This window comes from Oncorhynchus masou, chromosome 1 (genome assembly GCF_036934945.1).
Source record: "Oncorhynchus masou masou isolate Uvic2021 chromosome 1, UVic_Omas_1.1, whole genome shotgun sequence".
Lineage (NCBI taxonomy): Eukaryota > Metazoa > Chordata > Actinopteri > Salmoniformes > Salmonidae > Oncorhynchus > Oncorhynchus masou.
In genome coordinates this window covers 47,055,291-47,082,927 of record NC_088212.1, presented here as the reverse complement: position 1 = coordinate 47,082,927, position 27,637 = coordinate 47,055,291, and the positions used below count along the sequence as shown (strand labels likewise).

The 27,637-nt window shown below is 44.0% G+C and overlaps 1 protein-coding gene across 2 annotated transcripts in view; it reads left to right on the top strand.

The window, feature by feature from the left end:
• The window catches only part of LOC135545496 (kremen protein 1-like), a 103,742-nt gene that overhangs the window by 63,519 nt on the left and 12,586 nt on the right, over nucleotides 1-27,637 (top strand). For both annotated transcript variants that reach the window (XM_064973141.1, XM_064973133.1), the window contains exons 4-7: nucleotides 20,066-20,190; nucleotides 22,085-22,238; nucleotides 23,062-23,171; nucleotides 23,414-23,636. In XM_064973141.1, the coding sequence (XP_064829213.1) occupies nucleotides 20,066-20,190; nucleotides 22,085-22,238; nucleotides 23,062-23,171; nucleotides 23,414-23,636 (612 nt within the window). The remainder of the gene's footprint in view (nucleotides 1-20,065; nucleotides 20,191-22,084; nucleotides 22,239-23,061; nucleotides 23,172-23,413; nucleotides 23,637-27,637) is intronic.

Below are 27,637 nucleotides of genomic sequence, written 5' to 3'. Positions count from 1 at the left end.
GATAGCCAGGGGCACACTCCAACGCAGATATCATTTACAAATGAAGCATTTGTGCATTTACTTGATGAAGTCACCCCACCACTTTCCCTCTTCCATCTGTCTGAGAATGACACAGATCGAAGAGCTTTCTGGCGGTGTCAAGGGGAGGGCTCCGGGAACTAAAGTCCTGGAGCCTTCTCTGAAGCACGCACATGCACGCACACACACACACACACACACACACACACACACACACACACACACACACACACACACACACACACACACACACAGACGCACACGCACGCACGCACACACACACACACACACACACACGCACGCACAGACGCGCACACGCACACACACACACACACACACACACACTGTACTCCTTGAGCGTTCTCTAAAAAACAAAGGGACTTTGAGACATTGAAGGGAGTGAGGCGAAGAGCTCATCTCTCAACAACCAGCCATATGATCAGGAAAAACAGGCTCTGTGTGTCACTACTGTGCATTCCTATCTTCAGATACAGCCTCTCAGTTTTCTCTGCTGCACTCAACACCAACAATTTGTTCTTTACAGCATGTTTACATTTTCAGTTCAAAGAAGGGATAATCCCATGACTCATATGTATACTTCATAAACATATTATTCCACCCAGGGACAATTGAACTGTGGAGAATAGCCAATATGCTAAAAGTATATGCTATACATTAATTCTTTAGTGTAGTTGACATGTCAAGCAAATCATTAGAGGATATCCAAACAAACTTACCTGGTGTAAGTTCAAAGTCAAGTCCCTCAAGGATCTTATTTGTGATTGATTAGAGGAGCGAGGTAAAACTTAAAGCTGCCTTTTCCTGTTACACCTGAAATGTGTATTATAAAAATAAATATGTATTATAAATCAAGTTTAAAAAACGTACAGTGAGGTCATTTCGTACAGTGAGGTCATTTCGTACAGTGAGGTCATTTTGTACAGTGAGGTCATTTCGTACAGTGAGGTCATTTTGGTCTATGCAGAGGCCTTCATCAGACAGAGGATATGCTAATGTACATGTTTGCTCTGTGCATTGAAGTTCAAAGTAAAGACAGTAGCTGAAGAGTGTTAGTCGTGATTGATTCGGGAGGACAGGGGTGAAGCCTGATGCTACCTGGTGCACTTCAAAGTGTGATCACTGATTCTGTTATCAGAAATACTTCCACACCGTCATACCACGCTATCTGTTTTTATGAGATGGTCCATTGATTTATTATTACGCTACATATATTTTCTGTTTTATTATGCTATAAAGGAAAGGTTATGATGCGATATATGATCCCTTGGTTGCAATATATCACTCGTCCCTGGAGTTTGTCTGTGGTCGTGTCATGTGGTCAGTGTTGCATGGTAATATATTTGACATTTGAATCCTTTTCTCTTTAACCAGAGCGACAATCAATGCATTCAACCAAGTTAGGTAAAAACAACCCAGTTTTTTAATCAGTTGCCATCTTGCTCCACCTGCAGAGTTGGTGTAGGTTGAAGTGTCCCCTAGACGCTGATCTGGGGTCAGTTTCCCCCACTAATGGTTAAGGTTAGGATTGGGTGAGGGGAAGCTGATCCTAGATCTGTATTTAGGTGCTAGGGGAAACTTCACTCCGGAGCTGGAGAGTTAAACAGTTCAGGTGAGAGTCAAAGTCATATCATCTCCCCTCAGTAGGAGTAAGACTGTTCACATAGGACACCTGAGACTGAGAACTCTCCCTCCATTCAGGCCCTTCGTGTAACTGACCAGCCATTCCAGGCCCAGGAGAGCACAGGGACCATTGTTCTGGCAGCTCAATGGCGCCATTGTGGGGGGTGAAAGTGAGACGCGGGCGGCTCAGTGGCTTAAGGAGTTTTTTTATACATCCCCTCCCCACCGATAGATGATTTAATGCAACTGTGGTCATCTGATTGTCTGTTTTTTTCCAGGGCATCTAGTACAGAGAATATGGGGAAAACGTATTTTGAAGCCTATTATCATCTCGTAATGATCCTGACTAAATACCAAATATGTAGTGGCAAAATACTGCTGTACTGTAGATAAAAGGCAGTATGTTTTCAACACACACAGACATACCTGGTTTGTTGTTTAAACCAGAGAGACTTTCAAGTTGTGTTATTGTGGTCGTTATTCTCATCATGGTCACTCCTGTTAGAGACAGATGAAAGTCTATGGTAGGTGGTCTCATCCTCTCCACCCCTTTACACACACACATACACACGCACACGCACACGCACGCACACACAAATGTGCATGTGAGCAAGAGTGTGTGTCTGTGTGCGTGCATGCCTGTGTGTGAATGTGTCTGTATGACTAATCTCTGTCTCAGCCCTGACGCCTGTCTGTCAGTATAAGCTGCCCCTCTCACCTGTCTGTTCCAAACCCCTCTCCAATGAGTAAACTCTTTGTTGGGTCTCAATGACCCCTGACCTCTCACAACTCCACCCACATTACCCCTGGGGGTAAATGCCTGCACACAGGTACAAACAAGCTTTTCGTATCCCTAGGGGGGAAGTGGAGGGGACGGAGGAACGGGACAAAAACAAGAGAGAATCACTTGGTAGATTAGTATTTCTCTCTTTCTCCCTTTCTGTCTTTCTCTGTTACATAGTCTAAATAGGGTCATTGTCATTAGGGAATTAAATGGATTGATGTCAAGGAGAGGTAGTTATACAGACTGGCCTTTAATAGAAACAAATAGACGCTTGTTATCAAACCTTTGTCTCAAGAAACAAGAGAAGAGAAATACTGTAGCATGGTGACCCTCTTACATAGGAATCATCAGAGCAAAGCCAAGTCCAGACAAAATGCATATAGACTATGGAATAGCTTGAATGGGATATGGGATAGCTTATATGGGATATGGGATAGCTTATATGGGAGAGCTTGTATGGGATATGGGGATGGCTTGTATGGGATATGGGGATAGCTTGTATGGGATACTGTAGTATATATACAGTGTATATAGAGGAACCACCATTATTATCCTCATTGATAAATGAACCTGCTCTGTGAGTAATGTATTCTTGTGAATTAGGACTCAATCCACACAGAATAGTTCAGTTGAGACAGAACCTAGACAGGGAACACATGCTATGCTGGCACGTAGACCGGTTTATGTATGACCTGAGAGGAGGGAAATGGGGTTTTACATCCGCTATTACAGCGTACTGAGTCACACACACAAACAGTCCCGTTCAAAATGTCAGTAAGGACTTAAGTTAGGGAATGTCCAGGCCAAGAGGGCCAGATGTCCTATGGGAATGAGACCGTCAAGAATGACATTCTGTTGTCTGCTTTTTCTGTTAAAGACATGTCACCCTCGATGTCTCCTGGCTCACATGGTCTTCTTCTTGGGTCAAATGGGAAGAGCCCATCAAAGAATATTGAAGAGATAAGAATCATCTGAATTTCTTAAATATAGTCTTGACAGACGTCTTTTCGCATGCTATTCTACACAATCCACTGTGCCGTTTACATTGGAACACACACACCCACACACACACACACACACACACACCAGGACGTATGAGAACTTCCCTGTGGTCTAAACGGTAGCTAAAGCAACCTGCTGTCACAGTTATTAAAATCACGAAAGACACGTTGTTCACTTTGAAAGAGGATAATGATGAATTGAAGAGCTAGCCTTCCTGGGGTCTGTTATGTGTCGGACTGCAGGAAGACGAGCTGTCGCCATTGGCGTCGGCTAATGGGGATCCTACTAAAATCATAAATCATTCAAGCGCTTCTGAAAGAACCCCACAGGGGCAGACAGACATTTAGGAAAGCCATGCTTTTCATCTCCATCGGATCCGCCGATGAAACAGAAGCCTATCTCCCCAGGACACATACTGCAGTGTGTGCGTGCGTGCAAGTGCTGTGTATTCGTCTGTCCCCTAGAAAAGCCTATGTACGATCGGCAGAACGTACACAAAAAAAAAAACATTTTTAGATGGCTGTTTTGGCCTCTAAAACGTGTTTATTATGATCGATCCCCACATGGAGTTTAAAAAAATTGTCTACAAATCGAGACATTTCATTAAATAGTGATCAATTCTGACTACTACATTTGTCGTCAGACAGGACCACCTGCTGACACAGACCAATTACGGGCCGGCAGGCTAAGAGTCGTCTCGCAACCTCATGCCATAGACATTAAGGTTGACAGGGTGAAAACAACTACATCGACAATGAGCCTTTGCCGGTTACAGCTACTTTCACCACAATCATTATCATTTTTTTTTGTGCCATTCAGCCCCATTCAGCAATATGGCATGCTTCAAATTCCAAAACTTCCGGCTTCATGCGCTATTGGGAGTTGTCCATAGGAATACATGGGTGACATCAGCGCTATTACTATCTACTGGTTCTTAACGTCTATGGTGTATACGTGTGTGCATGGCACAGCGGCCATTTTAAATGTTCTCTCCTTTGTTCCCTGGGTTCAGTCAGGCACACAGAAAGCCCTCTAATTATTAATTTAGAACAGAGTTGTGTTCTGTTCTCTTCCTTTAATTAGCTTCTTCTGGTAGGGGCCCTCAGGCAAACGCATTGATCTCCTCTGTCTTCTATCTCTCTGTCGTGTTGTAGCACGTCTAGCCAACACACACACACACACACACACACACACACACACACACACACACAAACAGATTAGGCAGGCAGGCAGACACACACAATGCACCATGCACCATGCACGAACACACACACACAGACATACACATGCAGCAAGCACACACAGACATACACAGAGGGCCAGACGGATTACAGGTTTACTAAGAGCATGCGCTGACCAGCTGGCGGGGGTCTTCACTGACATTTTCAACCTCTCCCTGACTCAGTCTGTAATACCTACATTTTACAAGCAGACCACCATAGTCCCTGTGGCTAAGAACGCCAAGGTAAACTGTTTAAATGACTATCGCCCCGCAGCACTCACATCTGTAGCCATAAAATACTTTGAAAGGCTGATCATGGCTCACGTCAACACCATCATCCCAAACACCCTGGACCCACTCCAATTATGCATACCGCCCCAACAGATCCACAGATGAGGCAATCTGTTAAAGCAAATCACTAAGCTCAGGACACTGGGACCGAACACCTACCTCTGCAACTGGATCCTGGACTTCCTGACGGGCCGCCCCCAGGTGGTGAGGGTAGGCAACAACACATCTGCCATGCTGACCCTTAACACGGGGGCCCCTCAGGGGTGCATACTTAATCCCCTCCTGTTTACACACGACTGCGTGGTGAAGTACGACTCCAACACCAACATTACGTTTGTTGACGAAACGAGAGTGGTATGCCTGATAGACCGCCTATAGATAGGAGGGCAGTGAGCTGATTGTGGACTACAGGAAACAGAGGGCCGAGCACGCCCCCAACCACATCGATTGGGCTGTAGTAGAGTGTGTCGAGAGCTTCAAGTTCCTTGGTGACCACATCACTAAGGAATTAACATGGTCCACACACATCAACACAGTCGTGAAGAAGGCACGACAATGCCTCTTCCACCACAGGAGGCTGAAAAGACTTGACATGGGCCCACAGATCTTCCAAAAAATCTATAGCTGCACCATTGAGACTATCTTGACTGGCTGCATCACCGCTTCGTATTGCAACTGCTTGGCATCAACCGCAAGGCGCTACAGAGGGTAGTGCATACGGCCCAGTTCATCACTGGGGCTGAGCTCCCTACCATCCAGAACCTCTATACCAAGCGGTGTCAGAGGAAGCCCCTAAAAATCGTCAAACAGTACAGCTACCCAAGTCACAGACTGTTCTCTCTGCTACCGCATGGCAAGCAGAACCAATGCACCGAGACTGGAACCAACAGGACCCTGAAAAGCTTCTATCCCCAAGCCATGGGGTGACAGGGTAGCCTAGTGGTTAGAGTGGTGGACTAGTAACCGCAAGGTTGCTAGTTCAAACCCCTGAGCTGACAAGGTACAAATCTGTCGTTCTGCCCCTGAACAGGCAGTTAACCTGCAGTTCCTAAGCCTTCATTGAAAATAAGAATTTGTTCTTAACTGACTTGCCTAGTTAAATAAAGGTCAAATAAAATAAATAAATAAATAAGAACACTAAAAAGTTAACCAAATAGCTACCCAAACTATCTGCATTGACTCATCACATACACTCCTGCTACTGTTTATTATCTATCCTGTTGCCTAGTCACTTTACCCCTACCTACACTACCGTTGAAATGTCCTTGTTTTTAAGAGAAAATGTAAAAAAATTGTCCATTAAAATAACATAAAATTGATCGGAAATACAGTGTAGACATAGTTAATGTTGTGAAAGACTATTGTAGCTGGAAACGGCAGATGTTTTATGGAATATCTACCTAAGTGTACAGAGACTGTCACGCCCTGGTCGAAGTATATTGTGTTTGTCTTCATTTATTTGGTCAGGCCAGGGTGTGACATGGGTTTATTGTGGTGTGTTTTGTCTTGGGGGTGTCTAGCATAGTCTATGGCTGCCTGAGGTGGTTCTCAATCAGAGGCAGGTGATTATCGTTGTCTCTGATTGGGAACCATATTTAGGCAGCCATATTCTTTGAGTATTTCGTGGGTGATTGTTCCTGTCTCTGTGTTTGTTGTAACCAGATAGGCTGTATAGGTTTTCACGTTCCATTTGTTGTTTTTGTATTGTTCGTTTTTTCATCGTCATTAAACATGTATCAAAAATACCACGCTGCATTTGTCCGCTTCTCCTTCACCAGACAAAAGCCGTTACAGAGACCCATTATCAGCAACGATCACTCCTGTGTTCCAATGGCACGTTGTGTTAGCTAATCCAAGTTTATCATTTAAAAAGGCTTATTGAACATTAGAAAACCCTTTTGCTATTATGTTAGCACAGCTGAAAACTCTTGTTCTGATTAAAGAAGCAATACATCTGACCTTCTTTAGACTAGTTGAGTATCTGGAGCATCAGCATTTCGATTACAGGCTCAAAATGGCCAGAAACAAATAACTTTCTTCTGTAACTCGTCAGTCTATTCTTGTTCTGAGAAATGAAAGCAATTCCACGTGAGAAATTGCCAAGAAACTGAAGATCTCGTACAACGCTGTGTTCTACTCCCTTCACAGAACAGTGCAAACTGTCTCTAACCAGAATAGAAAGAGGAGTGGGAGGCCCCGATGCACAACTGAGCAGGAGAACAAGTACATTAGAGTGTCTAGTTTGAGAAACAGACACCTCACAGGTCCTCAACTGGCAGCTTCATTAAAAAGTACCCGCAAAACAACAGTCTCAACGTCAACAGTGACGAGGCGACTCCTCTGCCTTCTAGGCAGAGTTGCAAAGAAAAAGCCATATCTCAGACTGGCCAATAAAAATAAAAGATCAAGATGGGCAAAAGGACACAGACACTGGACAGAGATATGGCTTTTTCTTTGCACACACACACACACACACACACACACACACACACACACACACACACACACACACACACACACACACACACACACACACACACACACACACACACACACACACACACACACACACACACACACACACACACACACACATACAGAAACACATGCGTATACACAGACCCTCAAAATCTCCCCCTTCTACACCAGAGGGGTGACACCTTCATCCCCGGGGAGTAGTAAAAGCAAAGAAGGCCGGGGTAAAATAAAAACAACATTCTGTTTAAAAATCAGCTGCCTATTGTCTTACTGAGACCTGTTTCACTGCCATAACCACCAATAACCCCCCTTCAGCACACTGTGTTTTATGGTGCACAAACACACACACACAAAATATGTGTTTTATGAAAGCCTTGTTGCTGTGCCTCATTTACAACAGGCTGGATTTATGATGTCTAAAGCCCTGGATCAAGAATAAAACACACAGACACACATAAAGACATAAAGCAGGAAACACCCTCTCTCTTTAATAACACTAACTAGAATGTCTCCACATCTCGTTTTTCCTATGGGAGTTATGGCATATTCTCTCTGTTTAATTTTGTTGCTCATAAATCATGCTGGAGTAAAACAGAGCAGAACAGAGCTGTCCTGACCCTAATAAGACTCAGCTGTTTTTATACGTTTTAGTCTGAGTATGAGGAGTTTCATTCCAGAACACTATACAGTACCAGTCAAAAGTTTGGACAAACCTACTCATTCAAGGGTTTTTCTTTATTTTTTTTTTACTATTTTCTACATTGTAGAATAATAGCGTAGACATCACAACTATGAAATAACACGTATGGAATCATGTAATAACCAAAAAAGTGTTAAATAAATCCAAATATATTTTATATTTGAGATTCTTGAAAGTAGCCACCCTTTGCCTTGATGACAGCTTTGCACAATCTTGGCATTGTCTCAACCAGCTTCATGAGGTAGTCGCCTGAAATGCATTTCTATTAACAGGTGTGCCTTGTTAAAAGTACATTTGCTGAATTTCTTTCCTTCTTGAGCCAATCAGTAGTGTTGTGACAAGATAGCAGTGGCATACAGAATATAGCCCTATTTGTTAAAGACCAAAGACCAAGTCCATATTATGGCAAGAAATAGCTCAAATAAGCAAAGAGAAACAACAGTCCATCATTACTTTAAGACATGAAGGTCAGTCAAATCTGGAAAATGTCAAGAACTTTAAAAGTTTCTTCAAGTGCAGTCGCAAGAACCATCAAGCGCTATGATGAAACTGGCTCTCATGAGGACCGCCAAAGGAAAGGAAGACCCAGACTTACATCTGCTGCAGAGTTACTAGCCTCAGAAATTGCAGCCCAAATAAATGCTTCACAGAGTTCAAGTAACAGACACATTTCAACCTCAACTGTTCAGAGGAGACTGTGTGAATCAGCCGCCCTTAATGGTCGAATTGCTGCAATGAAACCACTACTAAAGGACACTAATAAGAAGAAGAGACTTGCTTGGGCCAAGAAACAAGTACAATGGACATTAGACCCATGGATATCTGTCCTTTGCTTTGATGAGTCCAAATTTGAGTTATTTGTTTCAAACCGCCCTGTCTTTGTGAGTTGCAAGTAGAACGGAGGATCTCCGCAGGTGTAATGGTGTGGTGGTGCTTTGTTGATTACACTGTCGGTAGTTTATTTAGAATTCAAGGCACACTTAACCAGCATGGCTTCCACAGCATTCTGCAGCAATACAGCATGCCACCTAGTTTGCGCTTAGTGGGACTATAATTTGTTTTTCAGCAGGACAATGACCCAAAACACACCTCCAGGCTGTGTAAGGGCTATTTGACCAAGAAGAAGAGTGATGAAGTGCTGTATCAGATGACCTGGCCTCCACAATCACCCGACCTCAACCCAATTGAGATGGTTTGGGATGAGTTGGACCACAGAGTGTTAGGTAAAGCAGCCAACAACTGCTCAGAATATGTAGGAACTCCTTCAAGACGTTTGGAAAAGCATTCCAGGTGAAGCTGGTTGAGTGGCTACTTAGAATAATCCAAAATATAAAATATATTTTGATTTGATTAACACTTTTTTGGTTACTACATGATTCCATATGTGTTATTTCATAGTTTTGTCTTCACTATTATTCTATTATTAATAGTTGGATCCGGTTTCACTATTATTAAGTAGAAAATAGTTCAAATAAAGAAAAACCCTTGAATGTTTTGACTGGTACTGTATATCTATTTTCAGAAATGCTGGTCATTTACTGTTTAAATAGATTATGAAATAAATTGGTGTGTTTTTTCATTATATGGTTGTTCAATGACAGACATGTACTCTGTTTGTTTAAAATCAATCACTTGGTGGTTTAATTTCAGAGAGACAAATAGTCAAGTTTTTTTTGCTAAATGTTATATATAAACGCCTCACTCTCAAAGAAATAAGTAGTACTTCTGGGTTATACACAGTCAAATGTAACAAATAACTAAATGTTGTATAAATAAATGTACAAATTATAAATTTGAGACATCAATATTTAAAAATATATATACAGTTGAAGTCGGAAGTTTACATACACTTAGGTTGGAGTCATTAAAACTCATTTTTCAACCACTCCACACATTTCTTGTTAACAAACTATAGTTTTGGCAAGTCGGTTAGGACATCTACTCTGTGCATGACACAAGTAATTTTTCCAATAACTGTTTACAGACAGATTATTTCACTTATAATTCACTGTTTCACAATTCCAGTGAGTCCAAAGTGTACATACACTAAGTTGACTGTGCCTTTAAACAGCTTGGAAATTCCAGAAAATTATGTAATGGCTTTAGAAGCTTCTGATAGGCTAATTGACATAATTTGAGTCAATTAGAGGTGTACCTGTGGATGCATTTCAAGGCCTACTTTCAAACTCAGTGCCTCTTTGCTTGACATAATGGGGAAATCAAACGAAATCAAACACACCTCCACAAGTCTGATTCATTCTTGGGAGCAATTTCCAAATGCCTGAAGGTACCAAGTTCATCTGTACAAACAATAGTATGCAAGTATAAACACCATGGGACCATGCTGCCGTCATACCGCTCAGGAAGGAGACGCGTTCTGTCTCCTAGAGATTCATGTACTTTGGTGTGAAAAGTGAAAATCAATCCCAGAACAACAGCAAAGGACATTGTGAAGATGATGGAGGAAACAGGTACAAAAGTATCTATATCCACAGTAAAACAGGTCCTATATCGGCATAACCTGAAAGGCCACTCAGCAAGGAAGAAGCCACTGCTCCAAAACCGCCATAAAAAAGCCAGACTACGTTTTGCAACTGCACATGGGGCCAAAGATCATACTTTTTGGAGAAATGTCCTCTGGTCTGATGAAACACAAATAAAACTGCTTGGCCATAATGACCATTGTTATTTTTGGAGGAAAAAGGGGGAGGCTTGCAAGCTGAAGAACACCATCCCAACCATGAAGCACGGGGGTGGCAGCATCAGGTTGTGGGGGTGCTGTGCTGCAGGAGGGACTGGTGCACATCACAAAATAGATGGCATGAGGAAGGGAAAATGATGTGGATATATTGAAGCAACATCTCAAGACATCATTCATGAAGTTAAAGCTTGGTGGCAAATGGGTCTTCCAAATGGACAATGACCCCAAGCATACTTCCAAAGTTGCGGCAAAATAGCTTAAGGACAACAAAGTCAAGGTATTGGAGTGGCCATCACAAAGCCCTGACCTCAGTCCTATAGAAAATGTATGGGCAGAACTGAAAAAGCATGTGCAAGCAAGGAGGCCTACAAACCTGACTCAGTTACACCAGCTCTGTCAGGAGGAATGGGCCAAAATTCACCCAACTTATTGTGGGAAGCTTGTGGAAGCCTACCCAAAACGTTTGACCCAAGTTAAACAATTTAAAGGCAATGCTACCTAATACTAATTGAGTGTATGTAAACTTCTGACCCACTGGGAATGTGATGAAAGCAATAAAAGCTGAACTAAATCATTCCCTCTACTATTATTCTGACATTTCACATTCGTAAAATAAAGTGGTGATCCTAACTGACCTAAGACAGGGAATTTTTACTAGGAATACATGTCAGGAATTGAGTTTAAATGTATGTGTAAGATGTATGTATACTTGTATGTATGTATACTTCCGACTTCAACTGTACATTTGACATTTTAGTCATTTGGCATGCTCATGTACAGAGCGACGTACAGTAAGGGCATTCATCCTAAGATAATAATTATTATTATTATTGTTATTATTGTATTATTATTATTTGTTACATTTCGCTTTCCATTATACAGAATCATCTAAAATGTCATTCAGAAAATGGAACCAACTGAACAGGGCAACTGACACAAAGACCACAGCTGCTACAAGGGACAAGGACACCAAGGAGCAAAGCTCTCAACAGAAAGCCTGAAAGGGAAAGGTCTTTAGGCCCATTTTAAAGGAGCCCAGACTCTGTTGTGTTTGATAGCAGTGTTGTAGTCGAGTCACAAAGTTCCCTGTACTTGAGTCCAAGTCGAGTCACGAGTCCCTATCGTTGAAGTTCAAATCGAGTCCAAGTCACCAATGGTCGAGTCACGGGTCCCTCAATTTATAATAGGTCTTATTGTCCTGTGTGGCTCAGTTGGTAGTGCATGGTGCTTGCAACACCACAGTTGTGGGTTCAATTCCCACGGGGGACCGGAATGAAAATGTATGCACTCACTACTGTAAGTTGCTCTGGATAAGAGCATCTGCTAAAATGTAAATCTATTGTGCAATTTTTTCTAGTCGCAACCAAATGGCAATATATCGCCACTCCCTCATGAACAAAACCCACAAATTTACTATTAATCACTACCTCACAAGTTATACTCAATACCTGTGTTTCACTACTTATTTACTACATAAATGAATGTTAAGTTAGGCTCTCGGCTACTTTTTTGTCATCACCCACTGATATTTGGGGGAAAGTGGCAGGGTAGAGCGAGACGACAAAGACAGCGTACTTTTCTATACTCAAGGGGAAGGAGACAAATAGCTAGGCTGTTGTTTTACCATTAAACTCAATACTAGTATTGTTACCAATTTCGTAAACTAATTTGTGTTTCTTAACCAGGCAAAGCTAACTAGTAGGCTGGTGGAAGGAAGAGAGTCTATTGAGTCTATTGCTCGATGTGTAGCCTATGATTGGAGGCTATGATTGGAGGCGAAGCCGGAACGGTGCCTGTCTGCCTGTCTGTCCACACTCATACCATGCTCTCCCACACTTATACCATGCTCTCCCACACTTATACCATGCTCTCCCACACTCATACCATGCTCTCCCACACTCATACCATGCTCTCCCACACTTATACCATGCTCTCCCACACTCATACCACACTCATACCATGCTCTCCCACACTTATACCATGCTCTCCCACACTCATACCATGCTCTCCTACACTCATACCATGCTCTCCCGCAGCTCACCAGCTGATGTAGGCTGCAAATGCCAGGTGTGGCACATCCTTCCCACTGCTAGAGAACAAAACCCTTGCTGCTCTGTGCAGCCAGTGCTGCTAATATTCTGCCTGTCATAGTAGCCTATGCAGTCCACGTGCAAATACAAGTCACGAGAAGGCGAGTCAGAGTCCTGGACTCAAGTATTACAACACTGCTAGCTATGTGAGACAACCACATATACCAGTCAAATATACAGGATACGAGCATTCCATTCCAGTTAAACAATGAATATATAGCATCTATGAATAGAAAATCTGAGAACAGTAATATTTTACACACACAATTTTTCTTTTTTATGATGGATATAGCGTTTTTGGGAAATAAACTCTTCATATAGACATACAGAGAAATAAACTCACAAACACAGAAATGTATAAGGACATAGAGATGAGAACGAGCATGTGTGAGAAATGGAGAGAGATCAACAGAGGTAAAGACAGAAAGTGAAAGAGAGAGAGAGAAAGAGAGAGAGAAGAACTTATAAACACAGTCAGTGATAAGTATTATTTCCTTGGTGCATGATACTTAACATTCCCGGAGAGACAGATGAGTCTGTTCCAGGCGGTGATGTGTGTGTGTGCGTGAGCGTGCGCGTTAGTACTTGTGTACATGTGTGTGTGAGAGTTGTTAAGGTGTTGACAACCCGTCGGTAAGGTGGTGGCATCATTAATGGGCCTCTGGGATCCTGTCCAAGCCCCAAAATACCTTCCTGTGTTACTGTAGGGCACTGAGACACAAACACACACACATTAGTGTAGGTAGGTAGAGATCCAGCCAATAGGAGCATCTTAAATTGCCTGACTGTGAGTGAAGAGTCTTTTATGACAGGGGTGTTTTTAAAATCTCCATCTCCCTTTGTGACATCACAGCATTCCTAACCAGGAAGTGCTAATGAGCTTCTCTCTTTATGGCATCACGTAGTTCGATGTAAATGAACCCACAGCGTTAGCTAAGAAGCTAAAGTGACCCCACGCTGTCCGCTCTTAGCATGGCCCACACAATGACATTGAAGACCGTAGATAACGTTTATGATCTGTGTGGGCAGACTGACTCCTTATCGGGAGTTGCGTTGTGTGTTGCTGCTAAACTGACCTTTTGTGTTCCCCCGGAGTGGGAACGTTGTGCATTCTTTAGGCCGATACACAGAGAGTGGCCATTGAGACATTGACCATGGAGACATTTACACTGTATAAAGAGAGAGGTGTTGAGTCAATACTGGTGTGCTGCAGATATGTTTTCCCCCTCATGAATGAGTCCTGCAGGCCGTTAGCACTTGGCAGCTAGTTTGGAAAGACTTTAGAAAGGCTGGCTTATTAACCTTTGACAAGTCATCGCCTTCTTATTGCCCTCCTCTCTCACTGTCTCTTTCTGTGCCTCTCTCTTTCTCCTTTCCTCTCATCTCACATGTATAAATATCCCTGGCTGTGTGTTCTCGGTGTGGCACGTGGAGTTAAGACTACATTTATGTAAAGTCCTCTCTCTCTCTCTCTCTCTCTCTCTCTCTCTCTCTCTCTCTCTCTCTTTCCAGATGTAATTGCAATTTATGTCTGTAACCACAACACGTTTGGTCGGGGAGAGACAGGGAGAGGAGAGAGAGAGAGAGAAAGAAGAGAGACTAATACAGAGAGAGAATGTGGCTGGAGGTGTACAGAGCTGCTCGCCTGCCACCGCTGCCAAGTGCACTGTGTTGCCAAAGCCTGCTGCCGCTCCCTGTGTGTTTGATGTTGTGGTGTTTGTTATCATGCTGTGGCCCTCCCCCCACTGATGTTTTTAGTTCTGGTCTAGATGTCTGCTCCTTCTCCAGAGGTGTCTTATCCTGTTGCAGACAGACCGTTTTTGTTGTTGTTTTGTCTGCAATGAACCCTGGGGTGTGGTAAGCGATCTCTTCCTAACCGAGGCAGCAAGTTGTGATGATTCTGTGTGTGTCTCTACTCATGTGATTCCCCCTGCTTGGCTCTCCCCAGGCCTCTCTCCAGTCTGGCCTGGCTGATATTGCTGCCGCTGCCTTCATACACCTTGTTTCCCTCATCTCCCTGGCTTGTTAAACCAAATTCCACTGACGGCTTTGAAGTGTGTGTGTGTGTGTGTGTGTGTGTGTATTTATTTTATTACAAGCAAAGATTTTGTACTGGTTGTGCGGCTTGCGTCTGTGAAGCAGATGTAACGGACGAACAATGCTTTGCTCAGGGCCTTTTCTTCTGTTAAGGCATTTCTGCTATAATTGCCGACGTTAGCAGAAAAATTCTGCCGCCTTCCATTGTCATCTCAAGTTCCTGAGCGAGCAAAGCTGTGATTTAAGGGCTTATATCACACACACACACACACACACACACACACACACACACACACACACACACACACACACACACACACACACACACACACACACACACACACAGTCACAATCCATGAGTTGCCGCTCCTCCTTTCAGTTGAAGCTGCTGCCGCTGGGATGACAGGACAAGGACAGACCAATTGACAGTCGTCCGCAATCGTCTTGTCAAAAGAGAACCAAGGGGCTGTAGTAGCATCCCCTGCTGTTTGAAAGCCTTATTGAAGTGGCACCTACCTGCCTGGGTTAGCTTTAGCTCAGGGGAGGAAGGTTGCTATACAAACCACCAGATGTTTACTGGGTTGTGTGCGTGTGTGTGTTTGTGTTGCTGTACACACCAGGTGTTTACCGCTCTAAAGACTAAACTCTGGGTCACGCCCTGCGTACTTTTACGGGGTTTAGTGTGGCTGGAAGAATACCTGGGCTGCTTAAACTCATGTCCCAACCTCTACCTGCCTCACCCTGGAGAGTATGAAGTACCTAATCAAGACTTCAAATATCCACATTACTGTCATGTTTGTCTTTAACTCGCCACTTAATCTCCCTCCTAATTCCTCCAGTCTGCCGCTGTGTGCTGAACTGTGTGTGCGCTCTGCCACACTACATGAGCCAGACAGAGGTATTCACCGTCTCGTAAAGCTAGAGTTGTTTTTTGACATGACTGTAAAGAAGAAAAGAAAGGATAAAAAGAGGGAAAGGAAGACAGGAGGGATATTCCTGGTGATTTATAGAGGAGAGGAACCTTTCCTTCCCTCTTCACTGCTCCTCTCCTCAAACTCGGGATTGCTCTCTCTCTCTCTCTGTCCTCCGTCGTCGTCTCCTCTCTTCCACTCTCTCCCTCTCTCTCTCATCATCACCATGGTCGCCTCCCATCTCCTTTCTCTCCTCTGCACTTTGTTGATCCCGTCGTGGCCCTTCGGCCAACAATGTGGTCGGACTGCGGTCAGAGAACGTGGGCGAGAAGCAGGGCGTAGAGTAGCAACGTTGTCCTGTCCTTGTCCGGGACATTTGGGTTAATGTCCCAAATGGCACCCGATTTCCTATGTAGTGTACTACTTTTAATCAGGGTTCTGGTCAAAAGTAGTGGACTAGAAAGGGGACAGGGCACCATTCGGGAAGCGTCCTTGGTTAGCGAGTGTTCAGCACTGGCCTTTTGAACCTCTTTTGGGATTCCCAGAAGGCCTCGCCCTGCTCGTGTTTCGTCCTTATGCAAACACCAACGCATCTGTGGCATCTGCTATTTACATAGATGAGCTATTGTGTCAGCCAAAACATTTACATTGGCACCGACGAGGCAGGCAGCGGGACTGTGGAGCGCACGTGTGTGGTCTTCGTCCACTCTCTCCTCTCTCTTTCTCGCTCCCTCCAAATCTCCCTGTCTTTCTCATAATACAATACAATACAATACAATACAATACAATACAGTACAATACATGCTCTATTGGCATGAATTTGTGGTTGCCACTGTTGCCAAAGCACTGTATATGAAGTATACAAATCAACAATATGTTCCCTCTCCCTCCCTCTCTCTGTGTCTCTGTGTGTGTGTGTGTCTCTGTGTGTCTCTCTCTCTCTCTCTCTCTCTCTCTCTCTCTGTCTCTCTGTCTGTCTGTCTGTCTGTCTGTCTGTCTGTCTGTCTGTCTGTCTGTCTGTCTGTCTGTCTGTCTGTCTGTCTGTCTGTCTGCAGAAAACACCCCGGGGAAAAAACGTGAACGTGAGCATGCACCAGTTAAAATGTGTGGGTGCGCTAACTAGATGTCTACAGGCCTCTTCTAGAACTCTCTGAACTCATTCTCTCTCTAACATGACACAGTTTAGCTGTATTGAAACATCGTACCAATTTAGTGTATTGTTTGTATAAAGTTATACACTGAGTGTACAAAACATTAAGAACACCTTCCTAATATTGAGTTGCACCCCCCTTTGCCCTCAGAACAGCCTCAATTCGTTGGGGCATGGACTCTACAAGGTGTCGAAAGCGTTCCACAAGGATGCTGGCCCATGTTGACTCTAATACTTCCCACAGTTGTGTCAAGTTGGCTGAATGTCCTTTGGGTGGTGGACCATTCTTGATACACAAGGGAAACTGTTGAGTGTGAAAACCCCAGGAGCATTGCAGTTCTCGGCCGGCATTCCTGGCACCTAGTACCACACCCCATTCAAAGGCACCATCTAAATGGCACACATACACACATACATTTTGCCCTCAAATTTGCCTGGTTGGCACCTTAGGTTGATTTGATTTTAAACAGTCATATCACTGAGTTGTTCCTCAAACCAGCCCTGACAGTCAGATAAACCTCCCTGTTCTCTCTCTCTCTCTCTCTCTCTCTCTCTCTCTCTCTCTCTCTCTCTCTCTCTCTCTCTCTCTCTCTCTCTCTCTCTCTCTCTCTCTCTCTCTCTCTCTCTCTCTCTCTCTCTCTCTCTCTCTCTCTCTCTCTCTCTCTCTCTCTCTGGCATTGTTCTAGCTTGTGGCTAGATGACACAAATTCCAATTTGAGACAATAGCTTTGGGGTGGAATAGAAATGAGTTTGATATTGTGTTTTACTTTTGTTCTCTCTAATACATTGAAATGCGAATAAAAGTAATACAACTTGAATCATAATGAAACAAAGGATTCTGTATCCGACTATTTGTATTAGTCCAGGCTTGGAGGTTTACCTGGAATATAATGCATTTTATTACTTACACGGTGTTTAATGAATGCACGGTGGATTAGGGTGAAGAATACTCTATTTGTCTTCCAGAGAACAGAAAAGCTGTCTTTACTTCTTACAACCCAACACCCTGGATAGCGGCAGCCTCTCTCCTCTCTCCCAGACCATGTCCTCAGAAGTGTGCTTTCACAGCCCATGTATATTGCAGCAGTAGCTGTCTGCTGCTTCTATTTGACCTCTGTCTCAATAGACCTTCTCTCTCCTCTCACGTCAATGTTTAAAGAGAGCCCCAGGCTGTTGTACTATGAGGTATTCTGGGGTCATCGCGTCCACTGTACCCACTTCTCTCTGTCTAGCACAGTTAGGGTGATAAATGCACGTACACTCAAGCATGCAGACACACACACACACACACACACACACACACACACACACACACACACACACACACCCTACAGCAGTGTTTCCCAACTCCAGTTCTCAAGTACCCCTAACAGTACATATTTTTTGTTGTGGCCCCTGACAAGCACACCTGATCCTACTTGTCAACTAATCACCAAGCCCTTGACAAGTTGAATCAGGTGTTTTTGTCTGGGGCTACAACAAAAATGTGTGCTGTTAGGGGTACTTGAGGACCGGTTGGGAAACACTGCCCTACAGCTCCCTCAGCGATAGCCAAGTAAAACTCAACTCCACAATGTACTTCACAGCTCCGACATCACATTTTTTTAAATCAAAAACTACGGATTTCAGCACCCAAAGAATAGCACGCAATTACACAGGACATTACATTTTATTTGACGTTGGCGCTCCAGTCCACCCACTCTCGTCTCCGCTCAACTCCATTGCGTGAAATACATTGTGGAGTTGAGTTTTCCTCGGCTATCTCAGTGACAACCCTGAAAGTACACTCTTACTGCCAGTTCCTCTCCCTCTCACGCACACGCATACGCACACACAAACACGCACAGCCAGTTTCACACACGCTACCTACCCTCTATGGCAGTGATACTTCCAGCCTGCCCGGATATCGACATACTCTAGATTCCAACCCCCTCTCACTGTGACTCAGACACCCTTCCTCTCCTCCTCCCTCTCTCCTCCCTCTCTCCTCACTCCTCCTCCTTTCTTCAAAGCCCAACTTTTTGTCTGGTGACAATTAACAAAACAATCTCAAACTGAAGCCAGCCAGAGAATTCTGGGGAGATGGCTTCTTTTTTTGGGGGGGGGAGGGCAGCTCATCGTGTTTCATGGCGTTCCCAGTCCGCCGGAGTGTGTGTGTCTGCATCTGTGTGTGCGTGCGTGTGCATGCCTGCCTGTGAGTGTGCCTGTGCGTGTGGAGCCAGGCCAGCCATGTGGGGCCAGGCAAGCCATTGGAGAAGAAGTGTTAATCACACCTTATAAAACACAACACTATTCAACAGAGCCACATGACAGACCAGGTTACAGGAAACATACTGTATGATCGAATGCTCTATTACAGAACTACAACCTAGGACTGGCTAGGACTGACTCTGAGGGCCAATGTTCTGTGTCTTGGGTTGACACCTAGTGTATGAGACACAGGTGGTTTATGGAAGTGTAGTATATGATCCACAAAAAAATGCTGATCCCCTCAGACCACTCTTCTATGAGACACAGGTGGATTGTGGGACGTGTAGTCCCACACCACCACTGTTCTGGCATATGGCCCAGCCTCATGGTAAATGATCTCTGGGATTGGTTGTTTCAAACAGGACTAATACACCACACAGGTGCATCATGGGGGACAAGTGGAGGCAAGTGGGAGGAGCTATAGGAGGACGGGCTCATTGTAATGGCTGGAATGGAATCGATGGAACAGAGTCAAACATGTAGTTTCCTTATGTTTGATGTGTTTGATATCTTTCCATTGATTCCCTTCCAGCCATTACAATGACCTCATCCTCCTATAGCTCCTCCCACCAGCTTCCTCTGTGGGAAATATAGTGAATGTTTAATGCAAAGTGTGATTTGACGTACAGAAGGGCCTCTTAAGAGGAACTACATCATATCACAACACAATGCAAATGCTTCATGGGAAATGTAGTGAATGCATAATGCAGTGTGTGCCTGTTAGTATTGAAGTGCCCATCGTTAAGAAATACATGACTAACCCCTGCTCTCCTCGCTGTGTTTTCTCCAGTGCCAGGTAATCTGGGCTGTTTCAAAGACAGTGGAGACCCTCCCACCCTGACAGGGAGCAGTGAGACCTCCAACAAACTCACCATCCAGAACTGCATCAGCTTCTGCCGCAAACAGAGATACAAGGTAAGAAAGTACAGAGATGGATGTGTCCCAAAAGTAATGCACTATAGGGACTATGGTGCCTTTCAAGATCTGGTTCACCAACCTGTTTCATCTGTTCTAGACACTGTATTTCTATATTTATGACCATAACTATCCTCGCATTTCAAATTAATTCAGTGACACATCAGATGATGAAACATCGCCGGCAGCTGTGAATGTACAGACTCGATGGCCTTCTATTGTCTTGGGTACTGACCATGGTTGTAAACAATGGCAGGTGTTTATGTTCGGTGTGAACATGTCCGGTTGGCCCTGCGTCAGACCCAGCTCTCAGACGCTGTCTGCACTGATGAGCAGTGACAGTCGGCCCCCTCTGTGTGTGTGCGTGTGTCCCTCCAGTCCCGCTCCGCAGATGGCACTGACATTATGTGTCGACAGCCTGAGACCATAACGTCTGTCCGTCCTCTGATTGTCATTGTCTCTAATACACATTTAAAACGCTGCATTGATGCTCTCTGACTTCACTATGACAAACAACCACATCCAACCATAAGTCAGTCAGACAGTAAGTCGGTGGATACGTCCCAAATGGCACTCTATTCCCTATATAGTGCACTACTTTTGGCCAGGGCCCACAAGGAATAGGGAGCCCACAAGGAATAGGGTGCCATTTGGGACACAGACAGTGACTTGTGATTCAGGGATTCAGATGCCCCCTGCAAACAATTTTCTGCTCTGTCACCAGAGGACTTCACGTTTGTCTTCCTTTCTCAAGTACATTTTCTTTTTCATCTGATAAATATGTAACACATTCACGTCGGTTCGGTTAGCGGCGGAGGAGTCTAGTTACATAAATTCCAGCTTCATGAGAAAATGTTCAGAATGAAGGGAAGTGATGCGGTACCTTCATATGAATTCATTTATGGGAAGAAAATGACACAATGGTCTTCTTTTAATGAGAGACAATGGCGCTCTTAGTCAGTGTTCTGCCTGCACACTGAGTACGACTGGGTTGGATCTGAATTCTGAAAGGAAAGGTCAAGATGATTGAAGAGGTTTGACTGAGTGTGTCCCAAATGGCAGACTAGTGTTCCCTTCCTTTATAGTGCACTGCTTTGCCCTGGTCAAACGTAGTGCACTTTTAAGGGAAGAGGGTGCCATTTGGGAAGCATTCTGTGATTCTGTCTCTCATTCTAATACAGCCCAACGCAACATGGCTTTCGGAAATGTTTACTATGTTTTGACTAAAAGATGACGGTTAAGTGGTCCGATGCTATTTCAGACTAGTTTATTTGAGCCCTACACTGAGGTCTTTGATGTGAGTTCGTACTCAACTAGTCACCCTCTAATTAATTACTGCTGACAGTGTGGGGATTCGTCCAACATTGCACCCTATTTCCTATGTAGTTGCACTACTTTTGACCAGGGCCCATAGGGCATATATATATGTATATAGGGAATAGGGTGCCATTTGGCACGCATGAAGGAGTGGTGACTGTTCTGTTTCTCCGAAAGCACTGGACTCAACCCAACCACACCATATTATTATCATCAAACGCCTGATGGCTTTAGACACATAAATCACTTTATTTTAGGACAAAAAAAACAGTCATTTTGGGGATTTTTATGGAATCATTCTGAAAGTATGCTTATTAACATACAATTTTATGATATAGTAGTATCTCTGATTAAGTTGTCTGACTCTACCATCCAGAGTTAAGGAGGTTCAGCTCTCTCTAAATTCTGTTTCCTCTCGAGGTTTCTTTCTTTGCCTTCATCCAAAGGCTTTTATACTACATTTCTTTTAAGTTACCCTCTTGTGAAGCTTTAGACAAGTGCTAAACAAATAAAGTTTGATTTGAGCTTAACATTTGATGATCATTGATTGATTTGCATGTCTCTCTCTGTTCTGTAGCTAGCTGGGATGGAGTCGGGTTACGCCTGTTTCTGTGGCAACGACCTGGACCAGCATCACCATGGCAAAGCACCCAGTATGGAGTGCAACCATGTGTGTTTTGGTGACCACACCCAGCCCTGTGGAGGAGATGGATGGGTCATCATCTTCGACAGTGAGTAGGAGATCATTTGCTCTGGGTCGTATTCATTAGTGCACATCGCTGCAAACGATAGACATTATTTCCCGTGTGCAAATAAGAGTTTCTTATTGGACATATTCAGGTAGTCCTTCACAGTTTTGGGCTGTTTTCTTCCATTTGGCTTTTAGTGAAAATGACCCTAGACTGGTCAGCCCTTTATAACATCTATGATGCTTCACCTAATATGTAAAAAGGGGAGTTTGCATTTTTTTTAACACATAAGCTCCACCACACTGGTGATGGTGAATAAACCACAAACAATTGAATGGTTCTCTCAGAACCAACGTTGGAAAGAAGTGAAAGAACCGAACAGAATATGAAAGGATTGCATCACTCTCACCAACTCACTTTTTTGGAAGAGTCATGTGAACATAATGTTCTATCTCTCCCCCGTAAAATGATTTGCTGATTTTTGGCAAAACAATGCCTGCTAAATCTCTTTCTAATAGGCTACACAAACATTTATGGCAGACACACCTGCTAGATAATGAGACACAGATTTCACAGCTGTAGTCAACACAATTACAACGATGATGAAATACTCCTTGTTCAGTCCAGTCTCATCTTTCCTCTCTGTGTTGAAAACTCTTCATTCCACTCTCTCTATCATTGAGAGAGTCTGTTGTATGTAGTTTCTATATGAAAAGGTCTCTGACAACTCTTGAGACATAGGAGTCAACGGGGTTAGTTATATAAGAGGGTGAAGTTGTATGAGAGACTTATAAACTTGCAAATGCAAACTTCAATAACTGAACTGTTATTCGTTGAATCATCTTTCTCTGTTTCTCTCCTCCAGCTCGTGTTGGGGCGTGCGGGGGTAACTACTCTGCTCCCTCTGGGGTGGTCTACTCCCCTGACTTCCCTGATAAGTACGAGGCAGGGAGGGTCTGCTACTGGACTGTCCAGGTATTGTGTCTCGTTTCTTAGGTTGCGTATCAAATGGCACCCTATCCACTTTACAGTGCACTACTTTTGACCGGGGTCCAACTGTAATGTGTTATATTGGGGATAGGGTGTAATATAATGCACTACAGTTGGACCCTTTCTGTTTGTTGCCTATTGCCTAAAGCATCTTTGGCTTTCAGAAAGTAGTAAGTATCATGTATTATTAAGTACTATGAGTTTTTTTCTATTTGCATTATTATTAGGTACCTGGAGCCTCCATGATCCTGTTCAACTTCACCTTCTTCGACATCTCGGACCAGACAGACATGGTGGAAATGCTGGATGGCTATACCACCCAGGTGTTAGCACGGTTCGACGGCCGCAACTCGCCCCAGGACCTGGTCAACGTCACTGGAGACTTTGTCATCCTCTACTTCTACTCAGACCACACCAACCAAGCACAGGGCTTCTCTGTCACATACCAAGGTGGGTTTGCAATGGGATATATACAGTATACACACACACACATATACAGAGCGCACCAAGCTAGCTGTCACATACCAAGTTAAGAGACCTGTAGACATGTCGTAGGTAAGGACTTCAGGAGGAGGTCAATTAGTATTGTCCCCAACCCTTGTTGCCAACATCACCCACACACACACTATATATACAGAAGTATGTGGACACCCCTTCAAATTAGTGGATTCAGCTATTTCAGCCACACCCGGTGCTGACAGGTGTATAAAATTGAGCACACAGCCATGCAATTTCCATAGACAAACATTGGCAGAAGAATGGCCTTACTGAAGAGCTCAGTGACTTTCAACGTGGGACCGTCAAAAGATGCCACCTTTCCAACAAGTAAATTTGTCAAATTTCTGCCCTGCTGGAGCCTCCACGGTGCACTGTAAGTGCTGTTCTTGTTATGTGGAAACGTCTAGGAGCAACAACGGCTCAGCAGCGAAGTGGTAGGCCACACAAGCTCGCAGAATGGCACCGCCGAGTGCTGAAGTGTGTAAAAAGCATCTGTCTTCGGTTGCAACCCTCAATACTGAGTTCCAAACGGCCTCTGGAAGCAACGTCAGCACAAGAACTGTTCATCAGGACCTTCATGAAATGGGTTTCCATGGCCGAGCAGCCACACACAAGCCTAAGATCACCATGCGCAATGCCAAGTGTCGGCTGGAGTGGTGTAAAGCTCGCCGCCATTGAACTTTGGAGCAGTTGAAATGCATTCTCTGGAGTGATAAATCACTCTTCACCATCTGGCAGTTCAACGGACGAATCTGGGTTTGGCGGAGGCCAGGAGAACACTACCTGCCCCAATGCATAGTGCCAACTATAAAGTTTGGTGGAGGAGGAATAAATGGCCTGGGGCTGTTTTACATGGTTCAGGCTAGGCCCCTTAGTTCCAGTGAAGGGAGATTTTAATGCTACAGCATACAAAGTCATTCTAGACGATTCTGTGCTTCCAACTTTGTGGCAACAGTTTGAGGCAGGCCCTTTCCTGTTCCAGCATGACAATGCAAAAGTGAGGTCCATGCAGAAATGGTTTGTCGAGATCGGTGTGGAAGAACTTGACTGGCTTGCACAGAGCCCTGACCTCAAACCCATCGAACACTTTTGGGATGAATTGGAATGCAGACTGCGAGCCAGGCCTAATCAACCCAACATCAGTGCCCGACCTCACTAAAGCTCTAATAGCTAATTGGAAGCAAGTCCCCGCAGCAATGTTCCAACATCTCGTGGAAAGCCTTCCCAGAAAAGTGGAGGCTGTAATAGCAGCAAAGGGAGGACCGACTCCATATTAATTCCCATGATTTTGGAATGAGATGTTCGATGAGCAGGTGTCCAAATACTTTTGGTCATGTCGTGTAGGTTGTTTTGAGGTTGTCACAACAATTGTACAAAAACCAAGCAAGTTGTTATAGTAGATATGAGAGATACTGTAACAAGCTTTTCCATCGCCCTCGGCTTGGCTTGAATTATTTCAGCCCCATGCAGTGATTTGACTGAACCACAAACTCATCTCTCTCCGGGAGCCATAATTTGCATGAACAGGTGCAGGCTGACATCCTGCTATCCTGGTTCCATGACAGGGTTTTGCATAGCAACCAAGCCGGCTGGACACTGTTAAATCGACCAGACGAATGTGTTGTGGCTCTACTTAAAGCACACACACATAAACACAGACACACAGGCACATGCACACACACACACACACACACACACACACACACACCCATGCATGCGCCCAGCCACACCCTGAGGGTAAGAAAGGGAGACAGGCAGGGAAGTGCTGCCGGCGGTGGACCCTTTCTCTTATAATTTGCTAGCCAATGCCTCAAAGCCGCAGGTGATATTGGTGTTGCGTATATTGAAATGTTTTGTTTTTCTAGGAACTCACCGTGAGACACACACTAATTCACAAGGTGCATGTCGATGCATATTAAACATTGGCAGTGTGGGGGGATACTTTTCGGGATGGTAAAAATGTTCTGTGTTAACTTGATTGACTAACAAACAGATACAAAAAACATGTATGTAGAAAATATAATTAGCCGTCTTTGAATACGAACAATCACCAAAATAAAAACTGCACGGTCAGGTAGAATTTAAAATTCTAAACATTTCATGTCATTGGGCTCCCATTGATTTTGTTATAATGTTTGAGTCACTCAGATAGCATAAGAACATGGCATAGAATTGCAGGAAATTAGTTGAGCTGGGAATTGCCAGGGACCTCACGATACGATATTATCATGATAATTAGGTGCCGATACGACATGTATTGCGATTCTCATTATTCTATATGTATTGCGATTCGATACCGCGATTTTATTGCGATTTGATGTTTCAAACATATTGCTCACTACATGTCTGCTGCAAAGAGACAAGAAAGAGCATGAGAAAATGAGTTTAGATCATTCAGGGAAATAAAAGTGCTGAAAACATTTTGGCTCACTATTTATGTAAAAACAAGATGGAGAATTATAGGATGAAAAGCTTTGGCACAGGTACAGCAGGCTAGCGCTAGAACATTTACAAATCAATACTTCCAAGTCAAATATCAATATAATATTGAACAAAAACTAAATTGCTATATGTAACTGTATAGATTTTTCCCTTCTTTTTGTTTTTGGTCTCTGTCTTAACAAACCTATGTTGGAAACAGGTCGGGTCGTGCGTCTGCCAAAAGGCCATTCTTTGCCTATCTCCCCTTCCAGAACAGCCTTGAGTTCAAATTTACACTTCACATTTCCATATCATAAAACTCATGTAATATACAGTGTAAATGTTTACTATGTTTGATGTACAGTAAAGAGATGACATGGCGTCATACCCTGTGTTGTTCTGAACAGAATGTTTGTTTTGCTTATTGTGAAGGAAATTCACTGTGGAACACGCACCTGAATGCACGCATGATTATTTTCTATGCGCACCAAAATTACCATCTGTTTCTCTGAATTTCCATGTGAAAGCCAGACACTCAGTGCTTGACTTGGGCCGGATGATTGGGTTTGGGTTTGTATGATAATGCTTAAGCAAATGCTTAAGCAAATTAATTTCCAAATGTTCCATCTGTGCTTGGAGTTCAAAACAGTTAACCTAAGCTTAGCAGTCTTATTAAAACAACAAAATATGGCGAAAAGTAGAGTAAATCTAAAATCAACATTGTAATGTTTGGATTCAGTCTTCTGTCAGGTGAACTGTTGTGTCCTCAAATTTGTCCTCAAAATTGCTCCCAGCGGATTCCCTTGGAGAGAGTGGGGGCATCTGACCTAGAGGGGAACGCCCCAGCAGCAGAAAAGTGCAGTGGACAGTTACACTCGGTGTTCTGCGCTGGTACCTTCTTGGGTGGAGCACAGTGGACGTCAATGTGCCACTGGTGAGTGCCTCCCCATGTGCTGCTCGCTGAGAGAGTAGAAAACCAGCATGCATCCGCAGTCAAGTCTGGGACCCTATCCACTGTTACCAAGTGCTACAGACTGCAGTTCGCTATGAGACCTCTTGCCTTCAATGGCATTCTGGAATCAGATGCAACCGTGACTTGGCACGCATACTAAAGCAGGAAATCTCCTCTCTTCTATTCAAATTGAATATCAGAGCGATAGCAGAGGAAGAGAGGCATTGAGCCTTCTACTCCTGGTACATTCTGGTTACCAAAAAGGGGCGAGATTCTGGACCTACAGGTCCTCTACAGTTATTTGAGGAATTTTGCGTTTCATTTGCTCACACTGAACGTGCTGTCTCGTTCTATTCGTCCAGGCGACTGGGTCACATCAGTTGACCCGCGTATTTCCAGATAAGCATCCACACAAGGTTTCTAAGGATTGCCAAGGCAAAGCCTATGAATACCTTGTTCTCCCGTTCGGGCTAGTGCTACCCGGACATTCACCAAGTGTGTGGAGGCGCTCTCAAGTCCGTCAGAAACGAGGGGCTGAGGGTATCCGCCTACATAGATGATAACCTGCTCTGCTCCCCTT